Source organism: Myxocyprinus asiaticus, chromosome 16, assembly GCF_019703515.2.
Source record: "Myxocyprinus asiaticus isolate MX2 ecotype Aquarium Trade chromosome 16, UBuf_Myxa_2, whole genome shotgun sequence".
NCBI lineage: Eukaryota > Metazoa > Chordata > Actinopteri > Cypriniformes > Catostomidae > Myxocyprinus > Myxocyprinus asiaticus.
Window position 1 is genome coordinate 29,071,825 of NC_059359.1, and position 26,205 is coordinate 29,098,029.

Consider the following 26,205-nt stretch of genomic DNA (forward strand, 5'->3'; position numbering starts at 1 on the left):
GTGTAGTTTGACATTTACTCCTACACTGACACAGTTCCACACACACAAAGCATACATTTTACCTGCCGCTACAAACAAAATGCCAGCCCCCAGCACGATGTTCCTTTTGCTCTTGTAGAAACGACTGGCTGCAATACAGACCCCTCCCATTAGCAGCAGGATTGCACTAAGAATGGGAAAGATGTTGGAGGCACGGACGACTCCTGCAGAGAATGAGAGAAAGCAGGAAGACAAAGATAGTGGTGTAGAGAGACAGATGGGAGGGTGAAAGATGGAGAGCATTGTAAGTGTGAGACATAAGTACTGAGGAGTTCAGGGTTTTAGCACTGTGAATTATATATATATATATTAAGCTAAAATGAGGCATCTGGGTAATTAAACCATGCTGTTGCTCTGTGTGTCAGAGTGTGTGAAGAATACCCAGAGGAGAAGTGTTCCTCTGAGAATTCAGCATTCCATCTGGGACCATTCAAGCTGGGACAGTGCAAGGAAATGCCACGTAAATATCAACCAAAATGCCAACCTGTGTGCGTGCATGCATTTATGCATCTGCCATGCATGGATGCACACAGGAAACTGTAGCACAGAAGTATCTGCGAGCATTTCAGGGTTTATGAAGCATAGGATTTAATTTGCAGGATTATTATGCAGTTGAAAAAAAAAAAAATACAATCTACAATATGTGTTTTTCTTGTGTATCACAGAAACTTTAGTAAATTTAAAGGAATAGTTCACCCAACATTCTGTCATTATTTACTCACCTTCATGTCGTAACAAGCCTGTGTGCTGTTATTTTTTCTTTGGAACACAAAAAAGGAATTTTTAAAGAATCTTCTCATAGATCTTTTCCATATAATGACCACATTCATAGTAACCACAGGCTGTCATACTCCACAAAGTACTCATGCACCATACTCCAATACTTGTGAAGCCATACGATAGTTTTGACCAAATTCGACTTGTCATTATTTACTGAAAATCTTCATGCCGCTACAGCTTTCAAATGAAAAATGGCACCTAAGGTGTAGGTGGTAACATCATTGGCCTTTGTATGGAAAAGATCTATGTCAAGATTCTTCTAAAATAATAATTTTTTAGAAAAAGCATACAGGTTTGGAATGAGGGTAAGTAAATAATGACAAAATTTAATTTTTGGTTGAACGATTCCTTTAACAAGGTTAGGTAATCACTGTTGCTGCAGTCCAGCAGAAATGCTTTGTCATGATAAACTTTCTTGTTCAAATAAAGAAGAGCCTCTTACGCAGGACGTATTCAGCTCCATCATGATCAAAGTCTGCGTCCTCTGGGAAGTGGTTGATCTGGGAGCACACACCACGTTTCACCCCTACAAGTACAGATATGAGAACATCAGAGCTAAGACATCTCGGCAGTAACATTCACATACTGCGCATTTGGTAATTCTGAGGTTAAATGAGTGAACTGCACCTTAAACTTTCTCACTCTCCCACATTTGTAATCTACACAAACATACTCTCATGTAAATGATTAACAGACAAGAAGCGGATGGACACACTAAAAATACTAAGTAAACATTTAATGAATTTGTAAAAAACAAACAAAACAAAAAAAAATCAACTATGTTTGATCACACGGTAAAACAGGTCATCATAATAATTTTGTTCAATCTATGTGTAAACAGTTTAAAATTGTTTAGGACAACCTTTAAATCCAATTTGCAATACTTAAGAATTTACAAATTTAAAAAGATAATTCAAAGTTTAAAAAAAACCTCAGAAGCACAATAAAAAGAGTTCTACAAAAACAATCAATGGCCTAATCCACAATCCAATCTTTTTTAAATCAGATAGGTTTCAAATCTTTGGATTTTTGCTTCTGGTAAAGATCTAATTCACTTAATTCATGTTAATTCATATTTTGTTAAGGTGCTTAGGCAGTAGAACAGAGATGAAAACAACACATACACTTTCACCATTGAAATCAGACAGCCCTGGAGTTATTTGGGCAGTGACTAGCTATTGCTCCAGTGCTGGGGGCCTACTGCAGACATACAGACTGACGCACTATGATGACAGCATAACTGGTGTTGGTTGATGGAGTGGGAGTGTGATGGATTGATGAAGCACAGACGAAGGGCAAGTTGGACAGGTGTGGGGGGATTTCACAGCTGTTTCTGTCTTTTAATATTACACTCCTGGAGATTACTCTGTAAGAAAGAGATGGGGGCACAAAATGGAAAGCTGTGAGCGTAGTCCTGGTAAACCCTGCTAAAAAGACCAGCATATGTTGTTTTTTTAGATGCTGGTGTGCTGGTTCCCTACCAGGATTCTTAACTAGCTTTATCGGCAAGACTCCCTTGTTCCAACAGTTTCACCAGTCAAGTTTTGCCTGTGAACAGCATGAATCTGCAGGTCCACCTGCTAGATCAGGGACACTGATTTTGTCAAAACATGTTCCTGGACATATTTTGCATTTCTGACCGAAAACATAGTCCTAAACCTATCCCTAACCAAAACCTACCCATAAAATGAAAGGGAAATAATTGGTTAATAAGAGAGGTATAAAAACCCTAACCCCAGCCTTAAGTATAACCCTAACATGAATACAAAATCTAACCCTAAAATCTGATTGGTTTACAGAAATGTTCCAGGACCAACAAGAGTGTTGATCTAGGAACAAGTACTACTTGGCAAAATCACAGTTACCACTGGATCAGCACCATAACTGGCACTAACCAGCCTGTACCAGCATTTGTTCTGGTCTAAGCTGTTTTTTTTTCAGCAGGCATGAACAGTAGAATCTGGGATCCCTGTTTTAGCTACTTGTAAAAGAGACTGCATCTTGCAGGAATGGCCTTATGTCACCTATAATTACTGCCATCAAGGAATCACCCACAGAACTGAGAATTATATGAGAAGAACTGAGAAGTAACCACCTTGTTCTTTCTTCCTTAGGACCAATGATCTGTAAGCTACGTGCACATGAAAGCAAGTAGTATTAGCCTCTTCTTTTGATTGCATTAGCTTTACAGCAGTAGAGGAGTCCAGGTGAAGGGCAGGGCAAGGCCCAAAAGTGTGTGTGTGTGTGTGTGTGTGTGTGTGTGTGAGGGTTAGGTTTAGGGGTAGGGTTAGGGGCAATAATCTATAGTTCGTACAGTATAAAAATCATTATGTCTATGGAGAGTCCTCATAAGGATAGCCGCACCAACGTGTGTGTGTGTGTGTGTGTGTGTGTGTGTGTGTGTGTGTATTTAGAGTAGAGTTGGGGCAATGTGACAGTAGCTGTGCCCCAAATCAGACACTAGAGCAACACATTTCACACATTTAAAACATTAATTCTGCCAGCTGAAAAACGGTGAATGCTTCTGTGTAGTAAAAAATGTTAGTGTTGAGACAATACTACTCTTCATACACTATTTGGCCGAGAGCCTAGTATATAGTGTAAAACAGAAGTCGGCAACCTTTTTGACATGGAGTGCCATTTTTTATTTTCCTGGTCAATGGCTGTGCCAACAACCCCCCCATAAAAAAAAAACAAGCGCATGGATGTGATTTTCCTAAGTTTGAGTCCACAAATATTTTGCATTTTTCCTTACGAATGATATTATCAGCATAACAGTTTGGGTGAAATTTTTTTGCAAAAACTGATGATTATGATATAATCATGATCCTGCACGTGAAAGGATTTCATGAAAGAAAACCTGTCCTTTTGTACAAAATGAGTTAACACAGTTAATGTCACAAATTTGCTTATATAATTACTGATCATGAATTTGTTTGGAATCTTAAATATTATATTATGTTATACATTTTTCAAAATCACGCATAGGGATAATCACTAGCATGCAAACAGCAGCGAGAGGAGCAGTTTTTCGCACCTGCATTCCAGTCTACGTCTTGATGTAATCCTTCCTCATGATCACGCAGTGTGTTTTCATCAGCTGAATGGGAGGCTAAATACCATTAAAGTGTGACGAGACTCGCGCTGCGCGTGCAAGCCACAGAATCCTAAAACTTTATTTCCAGGTTTAATTTATATTTTGAAAAGACTTGGATTTTTGAACCCCACGATGTGGGTTTATGTATTCTCTTTTAATTGTTTAATATAATTTTGAGTGTGACCATGGTTTAAGGAGGGTGTACCTGTATGCTGGAAAGGATTAATAGTGGTGTTTTCCTTATTACATCACGTGTTGTTCTGAAAGCAAAAAGAAACAAATGAAACACGGAATGTAGGCTGTCATCCGCACAGCCTGACCGAAGCAAAGCGGCCACGTTGACTCGCATGATTAACCGAACGTGAAGTGCTGCCGGCTCGTGATGCGTGAATGGCTTGCACGTGCTGCACAAGTCTGTTGGGTAAACTGCAGTCTCGTCACATTTTAACGTTTTGTTTAGCCTCCCATTCAGCTCATGAAAACACGCTGAATGATCATGAGGAAGGATTACATCAAGATGTAGATTGGAATGCAGGTGCTAAACTAAAATAGTCTGCTCCTCTCTTGCCATTGCTGGCATGCCAGTGATTACCCCTCCGTGTGCCAATGCTGGCACGCGTGCCAGAAGTTGCCGACCCCTGGTGTAAAAGCTAGGGTGGCCAGATGTCCCAATTTTCCCGGGACAATCCCGTATTTAAGTACTTTTTCTAGTGTCCCGACTTGTTCTGAAAAAATCGTGTTTTGTCCCGTATTTCCCCCGCCTAAAATTTCTCTATCACCTATGCGGCTTTCTCAGTCACATGAGCATTCTAATCAAAGGTAGCCAAGGATAGGGCTTGTAAAACCATTAAAATCACACCGTGTTATTTGAAGTACATGACTGAATTAAACTATCCAATCACAATCCCCTATCAATAGACATCCAGTTACTGAACTGACTGAAGAGTCAGTTTGAAAGAGCACACAGATGAAATTGTGGCTGGAAAAATGTCAAGGAAGCACGCATGTACATTTAATGAGGAACTTCAAAAAGAGTTTAAATTTCTAAAAAAGGAGTCACAGACAGAGCCTAGTAAAGTGAGGTGTGATATTTGTGGAGCTCGCTTTTCCATCGCCCATGGAGGCTGCACTGACATCGCGTTGCATGTTCATACAAAAAAGCATGTGGATGCTGCTAAAAGTGAGTGTGCCACACCAAAGTGTTAGCGATTTGTTTTGTGAAGCAAAGTTCAGAATCTGACAAGGTGCACGCAAGTGAAGGACTTTTTGCTTATCATTCTGTTATGCACGGCCATAGCTTTGCAAATTCATGACCTGAGAAAAGTCTTGCAGGCCAGGCTGGAGGAATCATTCATACCCTCTGACATTAAAAAGCAGTTGGATGCCCTGGTTGAAGCTGGTGACATGCGAGGAGATGATTTCTTTTATTCAGCATCGGTGGATTACCTCCAAAATTGGAGCCGCTCATTGGAGAACACAGAAAAACTTGAGTGGGCCCTACTGAGAGACATCCCAGAGTGGAAAGACATTCAGAGCAGCCTCGAACACTTCTACTCCAGAATCCCAGCTCTCAGTTTGATTGAAGAAACCACACTCTTTGATGAGTGGGCTTGCGCGAAAAACATTGTCACTCTTCATGGAACATGAACAAGACGGCCACGTCTGAGAGATGGACAGATGTTTTATGCCTGCCTGGGACATCTGCATCTGTGGATCGTGTGCTCTCATTAATGAATGCAGCACGAACACCGGATAAATCTCGACTCCGTGTAACAGTCATGAAGGCAATGCTTTTCGTACATCTTAATTTTGGACTGGACTGCTCTGCATTTTACGATAAAGTCTTGAAAGACAAGCGCACACTGAGAATAATTGCTGCCAGCGAACAGTTACAGATGCAGATGCACCCTCTACTTCGCACTGATCTGCGCCTAGGTAAGGATATGTAAATTTCATTTTTGCTGGGAGGGGGAAAATGTCCCGTTTTCCACAAGCAGGAATCTGGTCACCCTAGTAAAAGCACAGTATATAGAACATCATTTAAGACACAGCTAATCAGTACACCTATCATCACACACCAAGCAGCCTTTGCATTTGGCAGCTTGCGTCCATCTTGACCAGTGTTGGGTGTAACGCATTACAAAAAATTGAAAACGAAAGCGAAACGCTTCAAGTTTTCATGTGCTCACAATCAATCTCAGCGAGCGCTATGTCAGCGTGCTCCCAGCCCTGGCTGGAGGAGAGAGGCACGCAAGGCTGGGCCAGCGACAAATCCTCCTCAAGTCTCCGCACACTACCCCATCCTTGCGTGCCTCCCTCGTGTGTCCTTCTGCAGCTGCTGCAGGAGGAGACGGGATCGGCTTGGGGACGCATATGGAAAACAGCACTCGTTCCCGTCTGACAGAGGGATACATCGCTCACAAGGTGGAAACATTTCAGAATGGCGTCATCAAAAAGACGTCGCTAAGCAAACAGCTCTTTTATGTTCTTTATGTACTGTACACAATAAAACAAAAACACAATGCAATAGTGTTAAAGATGCACAAGTGATAAAGGATACGCAATTCGTCCGAGCACAAGCAGGGAGGTAGTAATAATCCACTCGATGTAAAGCTGTGTAAACACACATGCTGCACATGTACACACATAAACAGACATACTGTACATGCACACAGACATGCATAATGCAACACACAAGCAAACCTGTATATGCACACCGAAAAGAAACAACAAGCATTCAGATAGACTCTGGTTTTACTATCAAAGCTGTTTGCAACTGTGTTTTCAGAAATGTTTTCAGTTCATTGGTATTCTTTTTCTGTCTTTCACACCAACACAAACACAGGTGAACAAGCATACTGTATATATACATGCCACACACAGCTAAGAAGGTTGTAGGTAGTGGACACACACACACACACACACCTGAAGATACTACTACAGCATATTTGAGATAAGAAAGTTTCATTTTTAGAAATGCATTGGATCTCTTTAGCCAAGTTGCTGTCTTTATGTTGCTGTAATTTTGTTACTGTTTTCAGTCTATTTTCAGAGCTATTATTGTCACATTGTGACACAGGTTTGATTGGTTTTAGAAAGTAACTTTAAAGTAATTAGTAATCTGATTATTTTCCCCATGAAGTAATCAGTAAAGTAATCCAATAACAATTTTAGAGAAGTAATCATTAATTAGTAGTGGATGACTTTTTTTTTAAAGTAACTTACCCAACACTGATCCTGACATTCATTATGCAGATCCAAAATGGCTGCTGTTTCCACTTCACCTGCTCTTAATTGTGTTTCTACTAAGCATCCATTTAGGCTGTAATCTCCTGGGGAAAGCAAGAATGTACTTTTGACCTCTAAACTGTGCCAAGTGTGCTGTAACACTGCAGCTACCAAAGGGGAAAAGAAAAAGGGGAAAGTGAGGATATAATGAGATCGAAAGAGAAATAAAGTGAGAGAGAAGCAAAGAGAGAGAGAGAGAGAGAGAGAAGACGAAATGCTGTGGTGATTGGGGAGTCGGGCTTATCTTTAATTAAATGCTTTGTTATCAGAGAGCTTAGCCATAAGGCTAAATTAGCATAGCACAGTGGCTGGCTGCAGGCGGACTGGAGAGCGCATTACACGGGGATGAGTGAGAACATGAGGTGCTAAAACAGCCCCTACGACTGGGACTGTTGTCCCTCTGTGTTGACCTCTCAATGCAATCAGCTCAGCCTTTTAATTAGACTTTTACAGGCTTTTTGCCCTACGCTCTTAAACTGAAAACACTTTAGCTGTAAATGCTCATATCAGGGTTGAGGATGTGTATATATTTTATGATTTTGTTTGCATTAATTAATCTTAAATACCAGATAACTGAGAATATTCCCTTGAACTACTTTTGAAAATGTTTAATTCTGTACATATTTTTATAGAGAGATTATGAGAATCATTTATTAAACACTTATGATAATAAGTGAATAATATGCATTATCTTAAGCCCGTGACATCCTGTCAAGTTGATGAATAATTAAAGTAAATAAAGATATTATGATAAGAACATTTTTGTAATGGGAATTGTTACCATGCATGTAAAATGATCTATTATTTAAGATTTAACCACCTAATTGTTGATATAAGTTGAATTGTTGATACAAAATTGTAATATCCTATATATGTGTGTATGTATGTGTGTGTATATATATATATATATATATATATATATATATATATATATATATATATATATATATACATACACACACACACACACATATATTTATTCCTGCTCCGTGCGCATATACGTATGCTTACACAATCACTTAGCCAGGTGTCAGATAACTAGCACAAAGATTCAGAGCTCGGTCCGGATTTAGGCCGGATACATACATACATACTAACTAACGAACTATCTATCTATCTATCTATCTATCTATCTATCTATCTATCTGCTGTCAATCGATTAAACATTTTAATCAAATTAATTACACATTATGTAGATTAATTAATTAAATAAATTGCATATATAAATATTTGTGAGAAAGCAATGTATTGTTTATTTGCATTTTACTGAACATAAGCTAATCATTGGCCTACAGTTCACAGCACTCCATTTTCCAACTGAGTTTTTCAGTCAGTCTGAGATTTATTATGAGGGCTCGTCTAAGGACGCGTCAATGTACTCCTGCGTCAGATCGATGTTTTTGGAGTGTCTCACTTTAATTGCGTCTCATCATAAACATATCGTTTTAAGGTCGCTGCGTCAAGTTAAATATAGTTTAATACTTAGAAAAACACGCCTTGAGATCCCTGCGTTAGGATTTTCGCTCCATCAAGCTGAGTTTTGAACACAAGAACACCTCCTCTTGTTGTGTTGTCTGCTGTCAGTAAATGTGGTTTGTTCTCTGTGTAAGAGAACAGGAGACAACAGGTGGTACTTCAAGCTTGAATAGCTTGGAATATTCCTTATTACAGTCCAGGGACATGATTAATTGCGTAATTTTCTTTAACGCGTTATTTTTTATACAATTAATCACACTAAATTAACGTGTTAAATTGACAGCCCTAATATATATATATATATATATATATATATATAACATTTTGGATGTGTGCCAAGTATTGGCGATGACTTATGGGCCATTCAGACCAACGCATTCTTGGGCTAAAACAGACACAGTGCAACGAATAAAACAGAACGTGGGTGTTCCAAATGCATTTTAAAGGCTGAATTTCCTTTTAAATTGACACAGGGTCTAAAAAAGTGCAACACTCCTGCATGAGACGCTGATAAAACTATGCCTTGGCTTGCTCTTATGAGCGTCTCGCTGTATAAGCATGAGGTACGTACAACTGTATTTAATGATAAACACTGTGGCACCACTGGTATTATGAAGCTTGAATCCCTGGTAGTACTATGGCACCGGTATAGGCTACTGTGCAGCACTGAGTTAACATGGAAATGTCTATTGAAGCGTTTCTTTTCTAGTTTGACTTTTTTACCTATGATTTGAGAATAGGAACTGGCTAAATCTTTTGACAAATCATTTTATGCACTTTTGTTAACAGACAGATATGTTCTTCGCAATAAACAATAGTTATGACACAGGGCTGTTTGGTTTATATTGATTTGTTGCGCCCTCTTGTGGATGTAGGAGACAATGTCGATTTAAAAATCTGATGTCTTGTAGATTTTCCCCCTTACAGAAATAATGTCTTTAAAATTCTAATATAATTCAAATTTTGGTAGCCTAATATTTCAGTGAAAAATACTAAATTAGTTTCTCTGCCCTGTTGACAGCCTGCCTTAGTAGAACCAAATATGTACCCCCCTTACCTGAACTTCTTATAATTGAGTCAAAATATTAACTGTCCTGTTTTCCAAATAAGCATTTGTAACCACAACAATGTAACCAAGAGCAAAGATGGTGGCTGACCCTCCAGACAACAGATCCTCCACAGGCCAGAGTGTGTCAGGGCCCCGGGGTCCTTCTTGTCCTTATTATGGGGATCTTCTTGTGTGGCATTGGCGGTACTATTGCAGATGAGCGCCCGCGAGTAGAGCCAATAATCAGTGCCGATAGCCACCGTCATCAGGCCAAAGGATGCAAAAGCACCCACGATGGTGAGAAGGATCTGTATGCCCTTCTCACACACCATGCCTATGAGAGAGAGAGAGAGAGAGAGATGCAAAGATAAGTGAAATGGAAATAAATGGAGAGAGATGGAAAACATAAGGAAACATCATAGATCTTAGCATGATAAAGACCAAACTTGAATGCATATCCACATGAGCATTGCGGCCAATGCTGGGTCCAAAACAAACACTTGTCAAGTTGCAAATTCAAATAAAAACTGGCTCTGGCAAGTATATAATGTGTATTGAAGTATACAGTATACCAGTGACCGGTAACTTTATACTAAGAACTACAACATAATACATGCTTAAAATTAAACTTTAAAACTGATAGTCTAACCTTTGCTGATGTAAGTGACGAGAACAATTAAAACCAAACATCTACTACAGAAAACATCTCAGATCTTACATGTGACAGGTGTAGTTTCACTGGAGACAGCTAAATATATTAATAAAAAAATTGTTAAGGGCAAAATATTTTTTTTATTAACTTATAATGCAAAATATAGTTTCATGGCTTGTAAGAAATATTCATGGTGGGTAAATTCACCCACCATTGGCAGGTGGGGAAAAAGATTATTTTGAACCCTGGACACTTGTGAATTCATACAAGTGCCTATAGGGTTCAAAATAAACTTGTATGTTTTTACTGTACCAAAGCTCCTACTTCCCTTCCTTGTAATGAACTCCATAAACTTTATTCTAATCATGCCCTCAAACTCAGGCCATTTAATATTGTTACTTGATTGAAGAACAGGTGTCAGCTGAATAAAAATCATATTTTCATAGCTTACCTGACGGCGAGTTTCTGTCCTTCGACTCAATTTTGAAATCTTTCTTTTCCTCGTCAGATGAGAATGTGCTGTCCCCTCAATCCGGACAGCATCCATCGACTGTCCTCACACACTCCTCCTCTCCTTCCTGCACTCGTTTACTCCCCCTCTATCTCTACTGCTTTCACAGGTCAACCACACTGGGCAAGCTTCTTGTGGACTCTGATGTAAATAATCTTACTTTCTTTCAGTAATGGTCATTACAGATAAAGAACCTAAAGAGAGAGAAAGAGAGAGATTGGATTCTGCCGCAATTTCTCTTCCGCAAAAAAAAAGTGCTTTCAATCTCTTTTCCCTTAGGACAAGATAAAGGAATAACTGACAAACATGCAATTTAGTAACATTACATGAATTGGATCATTGCATGTCCATAGAGACTCCCTGACCAAGCAGAGCGAAAACTGTTACCTCATTCTACTTGAATCTTTTACATGTAACCACACCTAACAGAGACACATGCAGGCACACACAAACACAGCAGAAACCTATAAAACCAGAGAACAATCGTGCAGTTTGCATCATTTAGCAAACATAATTTAACAGACATAATGCAGTGCTGCCTTGCTTGTTAATAATTTATAATGCGATAAGGAGGCACAGCCATCAAAATGGGTTAAACCCTGTTTGCATGGTGAGCCTCTGCAGTACAGATTTGCAGCTCTCAGAAAAAAATCCCTTTCTAGTAAAGCAAGAATGGAAAATCAGGGCCATTTTTATTGATGTGGCACATTAGTAAAATTGCATTAATATAAAAAACATTATTAACGTGTGATTTTGTACATTTAACAATTTGAATAAAGAGGTGAAAAATTGCTCCAGTCAGTTGACTCGTCTCACTGAAGTCATTTATCAAAGTTTATTTTTTATTTATTTAACACAGTATGAGAAAGGCTCAGGTTGGTTATATTTCTCACTTGTGGGTCCCTTACAAAATGTTTGAGAAAGGTAGGACAGCATGAAGTGTTCTTACAACAGAGACAACAGAAACAAACAAAAGAAAATCAATACTAATGCATAAGACACACAAAGTAAATCAATATAAGAAGCAATGGGCGGTAGGTAAAAATGACATGTATACAAAGGTGTTTTTATGCAGCTGTTAAACAGAAATATTAGGTATAACAAAGTAGGGATGTGCCAGGGTGGTCGACTAATCGACTAGTCATCTAAAAACTGACTAGTCGATTAATGGGGTTGTAGTGTTGGTGGTTTTAATGGGAGAAGCATTTCTCAAATTAATTAAGAGTAATTAACTCTCTTTGAGAGTGTTTTTGCATGATGATAACTTGCTGTGCTTAAAGGTTCACTCAGTGATTTTTTTTCTCATTTAAAAAAGGGAATGAATAGTAATTTTGAAACATACAGTTGAAGTCAGAAATTTACAAACACTTAGGTTGAAGATATTAAAAAAAAAATTTTTTTAACCATTCTACAGATTTCATATTAGCAAACTATAGTTTTGGCAAGTCATTTAGGACATCTACTTTGTGCATGACATGAGTCATTTTTCCAACAATTGTTTACAGACAGATTGTTTCACATTTAATTGACTAATCCAGTGGATCAGAAGTTTATATACACTAAGTTAACTGCCTTTACAGTAAGCAGATTGGAAAATGTCAAGCCCTAAATGAATTGTCTTTGCTGTAGATTTGTATTTGTGTAAGTGTATTGTTCAAAATGGTCGTTTGGCGTGTGTATCCTGGATGCTTCAACCTTCAGAAACCCCAAAGAAAATGCACTCTGGGAAAAATATAAACTTTTCATCAATTGCCTATATATGATCATGAGCAATTGAAGCTCTGGCTTACCGCGCTGAACCTGGATATCAGTACACCCCTACATTCTCTCAAATATTGGAGGGTGTACAGTGGACATTTTACCCCTGAGGATTTCAGACCATCAAAAGAAACAAAGGGTCGATATCTGAATTCAACGGCTGTGCCCATGCTGTTTTTCCAGCGAACTCAGGTATGTGTGAAAACTTTGTCATTGTCACGCCTCCCTCGGGCTCTGCACCTCCCTCAGTGCTACACTTCTCATCACCCAATTTCTAATTCACTGCACCTGCACTCAGTTCACTCGCTCATCACTGCCTGCATAAATAACTCACCTTCATGCCACTTCACTGTCAAGTCTCACACAAATGACTCTAGTTTGACAACACTGCTCTCATGCAGAGTTTATTTAACTGTCTGTATTTGCTCTTGATTTTCTTCGATATCTGTTTAGTGCTTACTCCGCTGTTTCACCTGTTACCTCTTCTTCAGCTCTGTGGACTTTAAACCCTTTGAATCTCTCTTCAGTTTGTGAAGCTTCTCTTCTGTGTGATATCACCTGTACCATTGATCTCACTGTGTAAACCCTGTAAATCCTGTGAATCTCAGGAAACGCTCTCGCACTTGGTTTCACTAACTACAACTTGTGTGGCTTGAATTCCTGACAGTCATATAGCCTATATATTTCTGCTAAAGAAAAAGCACAAGTATATAAACAACAGCATTGCTCTGAAATAAAGGATGGTTATTTACTGCAGTAATGTTTTATTTTATTAATATTTGGAAATATTTTTTTAATATATATATATATATATATATATATATATATATATATATATATATATATATATATATATTGTTTTGAAATTGTTTTGGACTGTTTTGGTTTGTGAATGGTGCTTGGTCTGTGCAAGTTTCTCTTGTAAAAAATGACCTCTCATTAGTGTGCGTCACAGAGATGTACGGAAGCGTACATTTGTAGTTAAAAAGTATATAATTATTGTGTTGTTTCTAAAAATAATTATCGTTTGGGTTCAGAGGAACTTTATTTGTCGACTGGAATCATGTGGATTATTTTGATGCACCCTAAATATGCATTTTGGACCATCAAAAAATGGAGTACATTCACTTGTTTAAAGGAGGAGGCCTGAAATGAAATCCTAAAAATCTTAAATTCTGTTTTGATGAAGAAAGAAACTCAGATACATCTTGGATGGCATGAGGGTGAGTAAATTATCAGCAAATTTTCATTTTTGGGTGAACTATCCCTTTAAGGCAATTAGCCAATTAGCTTCTGATAGGCTAATTGGCTATTTGGAGTCAATTGGAAGTGCACCTGTGGATGTATTTTAAGGCCTACCTTCAAACTCAGTGCCTCTTTGCTTGACATCATAGGAAAATCAAAAGAAATCAGCCAAGACCTCAGAAAAAAAATTGGTGGACCTCCACAAGTCTGGTTCATCCTTGGGAACAATTTCCAAATGCTTGAAGGTACCACGTTCATCTGTACAAACAATAGTACGCAACTATAAACACCATGGGACCATGCAGCCATCATATCGCTCAGGAAGGAGATGCATTCTGTCTCCTAGAGACGAATGTAGTTTGGTGCGAAAAGTGCAAATCAATCCTAGAACAGCAAAGAACCTTGTGAAGATGCTGGAGGACACAGGTAGAGAAGTATCTATATCCACAGTAAAACGAGTCCTACATCGATATAACTTGAAACGCTGCTCAGCAAGGAAGAAGTCACTGCTCCAAAACCACCATAAAAAAGCCAGACTACAGTTTGCAAGTGCACATGGGAACAAAGATCTTACTTTCTGGAGAAATGTCCTCTGGTCTGATGAAACAAAAATTGAACTGTTTGGCCATAATGACCTGGTGGAGAAAGGGTGAGGCTTGCAAACCAAAGAATGCCATCCCAACCGTGAAGCATGGGGGTGGCAGCATCATGTTGTGGGGGTGCTTTGCTGCAGGAGGGACTGGTGCACTTCACAAAATAGATGGCATCAAGAGGAAAGAAATTTATGTGGATATATTGAAGCAACATCTCAAGACATCAGCTAGGAAGTTAAAGCTCGGTCGCAAATGGGTCTTCCAAATGGACAATGACCCCAAGCATACCTCCAAAGTTGTGGCAAAATGGCTTAAGGACAACAAAGTCAAGGTATTGGAGTGGCCATCACAAAGCCCTGACCTCAATCCGATAGAAAATTTGTGGGCAGAACTGAAAGAGGCCTACAAACCTGACTCAGTTACACCAGTTCTGTCTGGAGGAATGGGCCAAAATTCCAGCAACTTATTGTGAGAAGCTTGTGGAAGGCTATCCAAAATGTTTGACCCAAGTTAAACAATTTAAAGGCAAAGCTACCAAATACTAAGTTAATGTAAACTTCTGACCCACTGGGAATGTGATGAAAGAAATAAAAGCTGAAACAAATCATTCTCTCTACTATTATTCCGACATTTCACATTCGTAAAATAAAGTAGTGATCCTAACTGACCTAAGATGGGGAATATTTTCTATGATTAAATGTCAGGAATTGTGAAAAACTGAGTTTAAATGTATTTGGCTAAGGTGTATGTAAATTTCTGACTTCAAACTGTATGTATAAAATCATGACCACTTATGTGAGATGAAGAGTTTAGTCATATGAGTAACCTCATAAAGCTCTTTTGTTCTACATGGGGCAGGGGCGCCTCATAGCAGCAGCCATTTTAGCATCACATGACCAGCTGAAAACTACTTGCTTAATCTCAGTAACTGCCCTGTTATTGGACACTTTTATTTATGGATTAAATTAATGCTGGTTTACTGTGCATAGTGAATGTCTACAATGACATTGGTAATTGAAAATGTGTTTGAATGATGCAGCATTCAAGCCATTAGGTGTCAATGTAAGCCAATGTAAGTCACTTCAACATACTTCAAAAAATTACTGAGTGCACCTTTAATAGTGAATAACAGTTAGCACAGTAAAACCCTCTCCTAGAAGTTTTGTCTATTTTATGCTTTAGGTTTAGTCTTTTTATGCACTGTTTTTACAGCAAAACATCACATCAACAAAAAATTTCAAGATGATCACTGTCAGATGTTAAATCCTCTGCTATGAGTAATAGCAGTATTTGTGAGGTGATGTGGAGAGAATAAAGTCTTTTGCTGATTCTGTCTGACACTGCTTAAATAAATAGTTCCAGTTAGAAATGTTAAACTGCTTGATGTCATGAACTAGATGTGTACCCACAATATTATCTTGCGGTTCTGTGCTTTTGAATGTGCAGCGAGGATCGCCCTGAAGCGCTCCAGTTACATTAAAGCACGTCATTCTGCTTTCAAGATGTGCATAAACAGTTTTCATGCTGCTCAAGCCTTTCTTATTTTGTACTCTTCTTACTTTGATAGTTTTGTACAATAAGATGTTATAGTTTTTTAGCCTATTTATTTGTTGAATATCCGTTAGTTACCATGTTTGAAGTGCTGCACTTAGCGTCCATATATCCCTCTAAATGGCATCTGATCGGGCTCACTTGAACTTAACAGAGCCTAATTATACATTATCCTTAACAACGTCTAGTCATTTAAACAACCGACCAACTAGTCGATTATGAAAATTGGTAGATTTGCCCATCCCTACAACAACGCAAAGCTAAAGTCTTAAAGACATAGTTCACCCAAAAATGAAAATGTCATAATTTACTCACCCTCATGTTGTTCCAAATCTGTGTGACTTCTGTGGAACACAAAAGGAAACTGTAGGCACAATGTTAGTGCCAGTCACCATTCACTTTCATTGTATGGAGAAAAGATGGAATGAAAAGTGAATGGCGACAGACTAACATTCTGCCTAATATCTCCTTTAATTCCTGTTACATGGAAGAAATAAAGTCACACAGGTTTGAAACAACATATGGGTGAGTAAATGATGACAGAATAAAAATTTTTTGGGGAGAACTACCCCTTTAAGAGAGTCTTTCTTAATTAGCTTGGGTCTTAAGAGGGTCTTTACAAATAGCTTGAGCAATCAGATGGGGAAGACAGAAATGCCTTGTCTAATCTCTTTTCACAATGAAGTGATTAGGACAGTTTCTCTTGCTACTCTTTTATGGCTAATAGTGTTCTTCAGGAATGTTAGCGAGAGAGACAGAGAGAGTAACAGCCCGTTCCCACACTCTCAGTCTCAGCTGGAAATAAACCATCATATGACATTCACCTATGAAATCTGGGCCTAACGCTCTATTGCTACAGTTCCTCTCTCTGCCAGCATCCCTGGTTGCAAAGTCAACACATTCACAGATCACAAATGCCTCTTATCTAGCTAAATAATCACTGATTTACAGTGCTTTACATTACCAGCTATTTAAGTTTTTCTGTAGAATTTATAACAGGTTATCAATTAAAATAAGTCATTTTATTCACCACACTACTGCAAACGGCGCCCATATAGTATCTATTAAATCCAATTCTCAGGTACAAAATCCAAATGATTTTGTAGGTCCTCGTCAAAATGAGACGAGACACCCCGTGCCAATAATACAGAGTTAATGGGATTACTCGCATTATGTTGGAAAACAATCTACAAAACTCCAAACCATACGCTTAAGTTAAATAAATATATGACTACGGGATTCATCCTGGTACTTAGTTTCAGGTGCCTTCTAATTTCATGCTTTCTAATTTCATCAACTTTAAATGATGTGTACGTATGCACATGCAAGCATGTATCCTGACATTGCCTCACATATATTCCAGACATATAATCCAGCAAACAATTAAGTTTAAGGCTTCCGCAGATGCTACATTTACCATGTCTCCCTCAACAAGCATTTGTACAAGCGTGTTCGCAGGTATCTTGCAACACCTAATCGCAGGAAAATTCGAAACATCTTCCTAGAAGTGCTTTTACAGGGTATCCCCTTTTACGATCCTGGCTCAACTATTCGTCTGTTACCCCAATTGCCAGCACCATTTAATGCTAGGCATTTCTGCAAATGCACGTTTTACATATTACTGTTGACGTTATCCATAAATGTTATATTATCCATAAACCCGTCCCTCAAGGAAGAAGCAGGTAGCGGTAGCCCTTCTTCCAATGTTTCCAACAATGTACACCCACTATCGAAGTGCTGGTCAAGGCCGTTATCTCAGCAGAATGCAGATGCCTGCCTAACCTTGAGCCCCGTCTAACCGCAACGATTAGCTGCGGACCAATGCGATCTATGTCCGACTGCTTCAGCTACATTCACTAATGGCTAATACTTAACCCTAATACTTAACGCAAATGCGCTGTTTATGTGCCGCAACCGCCTGCATCTCTGCATAAAACAATTTCATTCTATATATAGTCTACTATATGTCCTCCCGTCGAACGCCATGCTTGACGACCCAGCCCATTCATATCGCAGAGTGAGTTCTTGTTTATATGCAGTGTAAACTTTTCACATGAAAACACAGGCTCTTCCTGTTAAATGTTGCATGGTCCCGTGATCGAGGATTCAGCCCGTTCGTTTCGAATAGGGAGTTCTTTTAAAATGCAGCATATAGCACTTTCACAAGAATAAAGTGTTCTACCGTCGAATGCTGTGTGGGCCCATGCCTGCGGATTCAGCCACTTGCAGAACTGAGCGAGCTCAGTAAAATACAGCATAAACCATTCTCACATTAATCATATGCTCTCTCATTGAACGCAGTGTGGTCCTGCGCTCGAGGATTCAGCCCGTTCATACTGAAAAAGGGGGGAGGGCTCTCGTTTTAAAGCAAACTTTAATCACTTAATTTGTATGCAGCACGTGCTATCCCGTTTGAATGCAGTGAGATCCACAATGTCCGGACTGTGGACTCTCCCGTTCAAACGCAGTACGACTCTCCCATTCAAAAGTAGTACGGCTGTCCTGTCCAAATGCAGTACGGCTCTCCTGTTCAAATGTGGGAGGACCCCCATTTGAATGCAGGCTGGGCCTAGTAAATCCACAGCCGAGTAAATCATTTACACGAATCAGATCAACAAAGAGGATTTTGCATTTCCAACCTGCCGAATTGCGTCTAGCTCAAAAAAACAAAAAAAAAAAGCTCAAAACCGGCATCTCAACAAACTATACTAGAGCCATTTTTTCCGCATCAGCACCGCAATCACAGCAGCCCACAAAGGCCTGCCCGAGTACCAAATATGCTTACTGGGCCGCTGGTCATCCGACACATATCTTAGCTACATCCGTACCAACTGTCTCCACATCAGAAAGGCACAACAAGCCCTCATCAGCTAATTACGAAATGTTCATAATCGGGGTCATGTGGATGCTTGCTTCATCCTTATCAGTTCACTAGGCCGGCCCCACCATTTGGACGCTTCAGGAGCCCCCTGTCTCAAATCACTGTAAGGGCAAGCCATAAGCACTCAAGGGCTCTCCCGTTCGAATCACAGTGGGGGTTCCCTCGTTCGAATGCAGCATAAGCTAACTCACGTTTATTTGTATTGTGGGCTCTCCCATTCGGGAGGACTCCCCCGCTGGAATGCAGTGAGGGTCCCCGTTCGATGGCAGGTTGGGCTTGTCTGCTCGAGTGGCTGCCGAGCCCCTTTCCTAAAGGGTTCGCCCATTCGCTGCACAGGCCCATCCCATCGAACCAACCATGTCTGGAGGGGGGCTTATGGTCAGGTTTGAGGGGCTTGGATTCAAGCCTCTGCCCAGGGTGACCCTGCCCGACCGTGGGGGTGGCCCCCGTGTTTGGGCGTAACAATCCCTCCAGTGCATAACAGCTCCCGCAAGAGCTAATTTCCATGCAGCCTATTTTCATTCTTCATTTTCTACCTTTCCAGCACCTCCCAGTTTCCTATCCCCCAAGTGGACCCTAGCGTGAGGCTGCTCTGCTCGTTCTATCATCTTTGGCACCTCTGCCCATATCACACAGGGCTTAGCAAGTGCTACCCCCCCCCCCCTTTTGGGGGGAATAAGAGGCATAGTAAACACCACTTCATACTACAAGGCTCTGTAGCTAACGGTTCGCTGTCATGTTTCCTGGCTTCTTTTTGGGGGGTATTCAAGCTCGGGTCAAGTCTCGAGCCTCAAACCCTTCGCCCAGTACAGCGAGCCAAACATGTTTACACTATCCTCAAATGCAGGATTACATTAACTTGCGAACTACTGAAATGGAGTTTCATTAACAAAGTTCAGGAAGAGCAAGTTCATTTAATCTGACCAGTCACACTGCTAGAGCATGTGTATATAAACAGCTGCTTACCCCATGTGCGTCGAGCCTTCCAGCATCCCTCCACCTCCTCATCTCCACATATCTATTTCATCAATAACTAATCTAAGTCCGGGGGGTATTCAAGCTCAGGTCAAGTCTCGAGCCTCAAGACCTTCGCCCAGGACAGCGAGCCAAACACATTTACACTATCCTCAAATGCAGGATTACATTAATTTGAGAACTACTGAAAACAAAATGTGAAAAAAATTAAGGGGTCTGAATACTTTCTGAATGCACTGTATGCATGCATAGTGCACATTGTAGTATGTACTACTGTCTAGTCAGCACTGCTATGTGGTATGCTTTTTAGAATGTAGCTTGCATGTATAGCATTGCATTCACTTCTTGTATGTACAATACAATATATGTTTATATAGTATAATTTACCATAACACTATATAATTTGTTAATCCTCAAAAGAAAATTATCATAACTGTATAATAAAAAGTTCAAAATTTTGCCTTCTTCTGTGTGCCAAACTGATCAACCACTTGTAGTGACCATTTGTCTGTGGTGGCTACAAAACTAAAATATGTAAAGCCGAAATTGGCAAGAAAGACTATCAAGCCAAGACCACATGCTTTTTATAATTGGAAGCACACACACACACACACACACACACACACACACACATAACACCTCATATGAAGCAGATCGCTCCTGTGTTTCCACAGACTGCTCATTTACATTAATTGCGATAAATACATGCAAATATATGGCTTGACAGACCACAAAACCACATTTTTATTTACATTTGTTTATAGTCACACAAGGGAAAGAAAAATAAACAAAGATCTTGTTCTCATGTGTCTCTCACATAATCAGCAGTGTTACACACAATTCAGTATTTTAAAATCAGTGCCTATTCATTGGATTTTGAGTTGGATTCACTGAGTTGGAATTTGAATTGAATTAGCCACACCTCCACATGCTGAGTTTGAATTTGAACTGGAATGAATGCAAGAGAAATGTACTGAATTTATGTTATTTTTAATATCTTTTAAAGGAATAGTTCAACTAAAAATGAACATTTTGTCATCATCGCAAGTTCTAAACAATCCAAGTTCTTGAGTGAACTATTACTTTTTAACTATTTGACGTTGCCTTGATGGAACCGCAGACTGGTGTATCGCAGTGCTTGAATAGCTATAGCTAAAGGTTTCCTAGTGTTGTTGTGGACAAAAACAGAACAGAACAGAACTTTTCAGTTGTACTATTTAAGGTTTCCATCTTGTAAACATGCTTTATGTTGTTTGGCTCCATTTTGGAGACTTCGGAATAAATTGAGAGTATTCTGGAAAACATGGCTTATGAAATTAAAATTAATTTATTAAATGAAAATATATAAATCAAACACAAATCTCTATAGATGACATTATTAATATCCTGTAATATTTCTGTGTGTGTTATGTGTATGATAATTCATAATGAACAATGAAATGCATTATTTTCAACTAAACTATACTTACAGCAGTTCTGTTAATTTATTAGATTTTCATTCAATTTAAATTCTACATCCTTAAATTCAAATTAGAATTCTACATTCTGTTTGCAATCTCAACTCAAACTGAGGACATTTTTGAAAGGCATTCTCAATTTAATTCTGAGTGATGAACAGTCCTGGTAATCAGGCACAATGGCACTTCCATTGACTTTGAGAACTGATTTGCAAGGCTTGAGGGAAAATAAATGACACAAAATAAATAATTTCCCCCAGATCATTACTTACTCACTATACATTTGACTTGTCAAGATATGTATGTCGAGTAACCAGTCAAAATGACAGAATATTAATACACTCAGACAAATAATATCATAACTGTGAAAGGCAAACCCATAATTATGGGAAACTTGTCCAATTATTTGGACTCGATTTAAAAAAAATTAGAGCACAATTCCCTGCTGAAATCATGACAAAGAGAGTCAATTATGACCTCTCTAAGAAAGATGAAGAGACAGAAGCAGACAGAATAAGACTAAGAGAAAATGGATGGAGAGGTGGAAGGACAGAGAGAGAGAAAGCAGAGATCGGGCAGAGCAAAAGTCAACAAGTAGAAACAGCACACAGCAATAATGAAGAGTCAAAAATGGAACAAACACAAGTGCACTGTAGTTCTGCTACACTACAATAGTGGAATAGTTCAACCAAAAATGAAACTTCTGTCATCACTTTCATGTCGTTCCACACGGAATAACAAAAAGTGAATTTTTAAAGAATATCCTGGCCATTTAGCTTCTTTTTTTACTGAAGAAAGACATTATGCTGATCTGAAAATTTTAATCAGCGATCACACTCATCCATGTCACAAATGCAAATTGTAACCCATAGTGATTCTGTCACCAAGCATTTTTCCTGGGGTACTCCTACACAAAAATTACTAATCAAATCTGGAAGTGGAGGCACTGCTGTCTGTTTTTATTGAACATAATTTCTTTACTCACTGAAAGCTGCATATTGACATACCCTTTCTACATGCAAGCCTTGAGGTGATAAATACACAGTCCCACACATTCGCAGTGTAAAGTCCAAGAATTGCTTCCTAAATCAATATATAACAATTGTTTATGTTCATGGTACTCATGTTATTTCGGTGAGCTACATGTGGCAGGGAATCAGAGAGAGAGAGTCATTATGTCAGTCACCCCTCCACCATTCTGTATCGGCAAGTTTGTCATACCTTCGACTGAAGAGAGCGAGATCTCAGCAAAACAGTTGACAATTGTGATACCCTTGGCCAAAATCAAGCTGTTTGGAGTCTGCTAGTGTGAAGTAGGCTTTAACTGTTGCAATTCACAAATTGGATAAGTCCAATTTGTGAATGAATCATTCAGACTGGTTTTTGTGAACTGCTGTAGTGAATAACTACTCAAATTTATGTCTGTTTCTTGGAATATAGTGCACAGATTGTATGGACCCCTTTTATGATGCTTTTAAGTGGTGGCGATTTTGATCCATCCCAGTGACTCGAGTCTCAAATCCATTCATGAAAAAGATTCATTCAGATTCATTCATTGATTCGTTCATTGAACATTTCTGCAAATTTCACCTTTGTGCCAGTAGCCAGTAGTCTTTCATGTTTTGAACAATTAATTGCATTAAGCCAAAAGCACACTCATGCATGACCGGAACAAGTCTAATTATCCTTCATTAAAATTTGTGTGTCTATAATTCTAGATCCTCGTTCATGAACGAAATCCCTGATTTCGAGTATACCAGTACATTCATATCATTCATGAATGAGGTGACTGACTGGTTCAGTGAAGGAGTGTTTTTGTTCAGTGGTTCAAACCAATGATATGCTCCTTCACAGCCATGGTATAGTCCATCTTTAAAAACAGGACAAAGCAACACAAATGAAATTTGCATGTCTACAAATGTACAAAGACACTTTTAAAATGTAAACACCGTAACCATTTTTGCCACAAATGACAAGAATGCAGGTCTTATTTTTCCTATATTTTCTCAAATGCTGAGCTTCACTTTAACCGAGCCATAGATAAAGTTCAAGAAAAGCCTAAATATCTTACAGTGTGCACCAAAGCACAAAATCTCTATTCATATTTCACGTCATTTTAACTGTATGTTCTTAATTAATTTTTTACACAGTCATAAATTGGGGATTATGTTTTCTCCATTCCTATAAACGCGTCTTGGTTCATTTCACCCAATTCTCTCCTTGGTAAATGCGATTGACTCACAGGCCGAACTGAACAAATTAAATGCCTCCTGTCGTTCAGTCAGTCAGCAGATCCTCATTCACAAATGAGATGACTGAGTGATTCATTCATTTTGTTCACAAACAAGTATACTAATACATTCAGAGACATCTCATCTGTTCAGTGAAAGGCATTCCGTTCAGCCGGTGAAACCAATGATATGCTCCTTCACAGCCCGCACTCGAATGCTATTGGCTCATGCTGTTGTCAGTCTTTAAAGACAAGGAAAGCCACTAAAGCAGTCTCACGCTTCAAACCAGAGCTCATTGTCTTCGAAAGGGAGAGCGTCCTTTTGTGCTCCACAGAAAAAAAGAAGTTATACTTTGGAACGATATAGGGGTGAGTAAATTATGACATGATTTAAAAACAAATTATGTTTCACTTTGAAAAGTGTTTAGCATTATACATTAAATGAATGCAATAAAACACTATCTTCACCTTTATGTTTGGATGAATTTAGGGCTGCACTATCATCCTCATGCTAAGGGTGTGAAACGGCACTGAGGCGAGAGATAACATTGCTAATGAAGGATTAGAGTACAACACCTGAGCTCTCCTGCACTGTTTATCACGCTCACACACCCACCTCTCTCGTCCACTCTCATGCACTTCTCAATGCTCCTTTCATTCCCACGCACCTCTTCAAAACACACCTCTAACATTCACTCTTCTCTTGCTGACTGTTGTCATATTTAACATTCTCTTTCTGCCAGCCTCTGCTCTGAACACTGTGTCCATCCCAATTACACTTTGAGTGGTATCAACACACAGGGCCATCATGCACCTATTAATTTATTTTAAGGTGGCACCACTGGCACACTTGGCTCAATTAGTGCCCTAGACAAGATAAGACATAATAAAAAAATAATAATAATAAAAACAAAAACTTTATAACAACTTAGGTTTTCCTTATATAATCTTAGACCACAGAGGTATGGTTTTTCAGTGTGCAAGCCAGGGGATCTGGTTTAACAGGGAAAGAGTCATACAAGTTTCATGGGTTGACATTGACAGAATTTTCAGTTTAAAGCAGATGATGCTGGGAAGGTGCAACTCAGTTGGACTGACCAAATGTTGACATGTTAATGGGTCATTTCTGAGCATAACTGTCTGGCATTTTTTCCATTGGTAACTTTTTTTAACGATTTTTAATGATAACTTATAAACATTTAAAGACAGACCTAGCGTGAGCTCCAAGGTGCTTAATCGATAGTACAGAATACGCTCCTGTTGAAGCCATGAGTTTGCATTGTTTTAACTTCATTAAAAAATTTTTTTTTTTTTTTTACAATTTTCACAATTGCTAAGACACATTTCTTGAAACCTTCACCCATTTTCTCACAACTTTAAACACAAACCCAAATCTTCAAACTATATTCACAAAACCCCTGAGTTTTCTGGAAAAATCAAACAATCGCCTCAAAACCATTTCATCTGTGCTCAAAATTAAACAATGCTTTCAGATCATACACACAGCCAGTCAATATATAAACATTACAGAGCATTCATTAGACCCTACATAAAAAATAAAAAAAATGGAGAACACAGCACCCAGGGCATTTAGTTACAGATTTTTTTATTTTTTATTGTTGTATACAGTAAATGTATTTTAGTAATCACAACTTAGTACAGTGAATATATTGTATACTGTAAGTACTGCAAGTAATACAGTATTGAATGTCTGTATATTCAGCACTTGCATACTGTAAAAATACAGTAGTCCAACTGCAAAAGCCTAGAGAACAAAGAAAACTCTAAATGAAAAGCACATTACAGCACACTCAAAAATGTTGTGCAACTGCAAAATCAAAGTCAATGAGAGATTAATTCTCTGCGTCACGTCTTTGTGCTTCGTTGTTGTGCTTGTGGTACAATTGGTTTGATCACATCATTAGAAACAAGTGTGACAATTTTGAGTCATTGTGTGCAAACTACTCCTAATGGAAAAAAATTAATGGGAAAAACACTTCAAAACCAAGATGGCTGAAAAAGTGTGCGGGCACTTGCACACCATTGTCAGAACCATATGTACAGTATATTAAAGCAGCTTTTTCTCTAAAACTGATTTGACTAGAATCTTCATTTCATGTGAGTGTACAGTACATAATTTTAACATACTTTTTTCAAAAATAGTATTCTACTATTTCTTACTGTGTAAAATTTTAGCAATTAGCAAAAAAACAAATCACTGAGTGAACCTTTAATTATCAAAGATAAATATATATATATATATATATATATATATATATATATATATATATATATATATATATATATATATATATATGTACTGCATACACACATACATTTAAAAATCTGAGGGGGCACATGCTTGAATGGGCATGACACTTCAACAAAACATTTAATTATGTGTGTTGCTCTTCCACATACATTTGCAACCTATAACTCTTACATTGTATTTGTGTTAACTTGAGCATGGACATGTAACATTCCAGATAAAGGTTAGTAAGGGTGACTAATGCTAGGCTGTGTTCATTTTATACTACAAACACAGACCTTAGAAGGATCAGTTCGGACATGACATGAAATTAGGTGTTCTAACCTATTCATTTCAGATCATATTTCCACTCACA

The 26,205-nt window shown here is 38.6% G+C and overlaps 1 protein-coding gene across 1 annotated transcript in view; it reads right to left on the bottom strand.

The window, feature by feature from the left end:
- LOC127453735 (voltage-dependent calcium channel gamma-4 subunit-like) overlaps window positions 1-26,205 on the bottom strand; it is a 43,846-nt gene that overhangs the window by 10,819 nt on the left and 6,822 nt on the right. The window contains exons 2-5 of the mRNA XM_051720384.1: window positions 10,832-11,085; window positions 9,838-10,062; window positions 1,262-1,345; window positions 63-203 (exon numbers count right to left, since the gene is read on the bottom strand). Of these exons, the coding sequence (XP_051576344.1) occupies window positions 63-203; window positions 1,262-1,345; window positions 9,838-10,060 (448 nt within the window). The 5' untranslated portion in view covers window positions 10,061-10,062; window positions 10,832-11,085. The remainder of the gene's footprint in view (window positions 1-62; window positions 204-1,261; window positions 1,346-9,837; window positions 10,063-10,831; window positions 11,086-26,205) is intronic.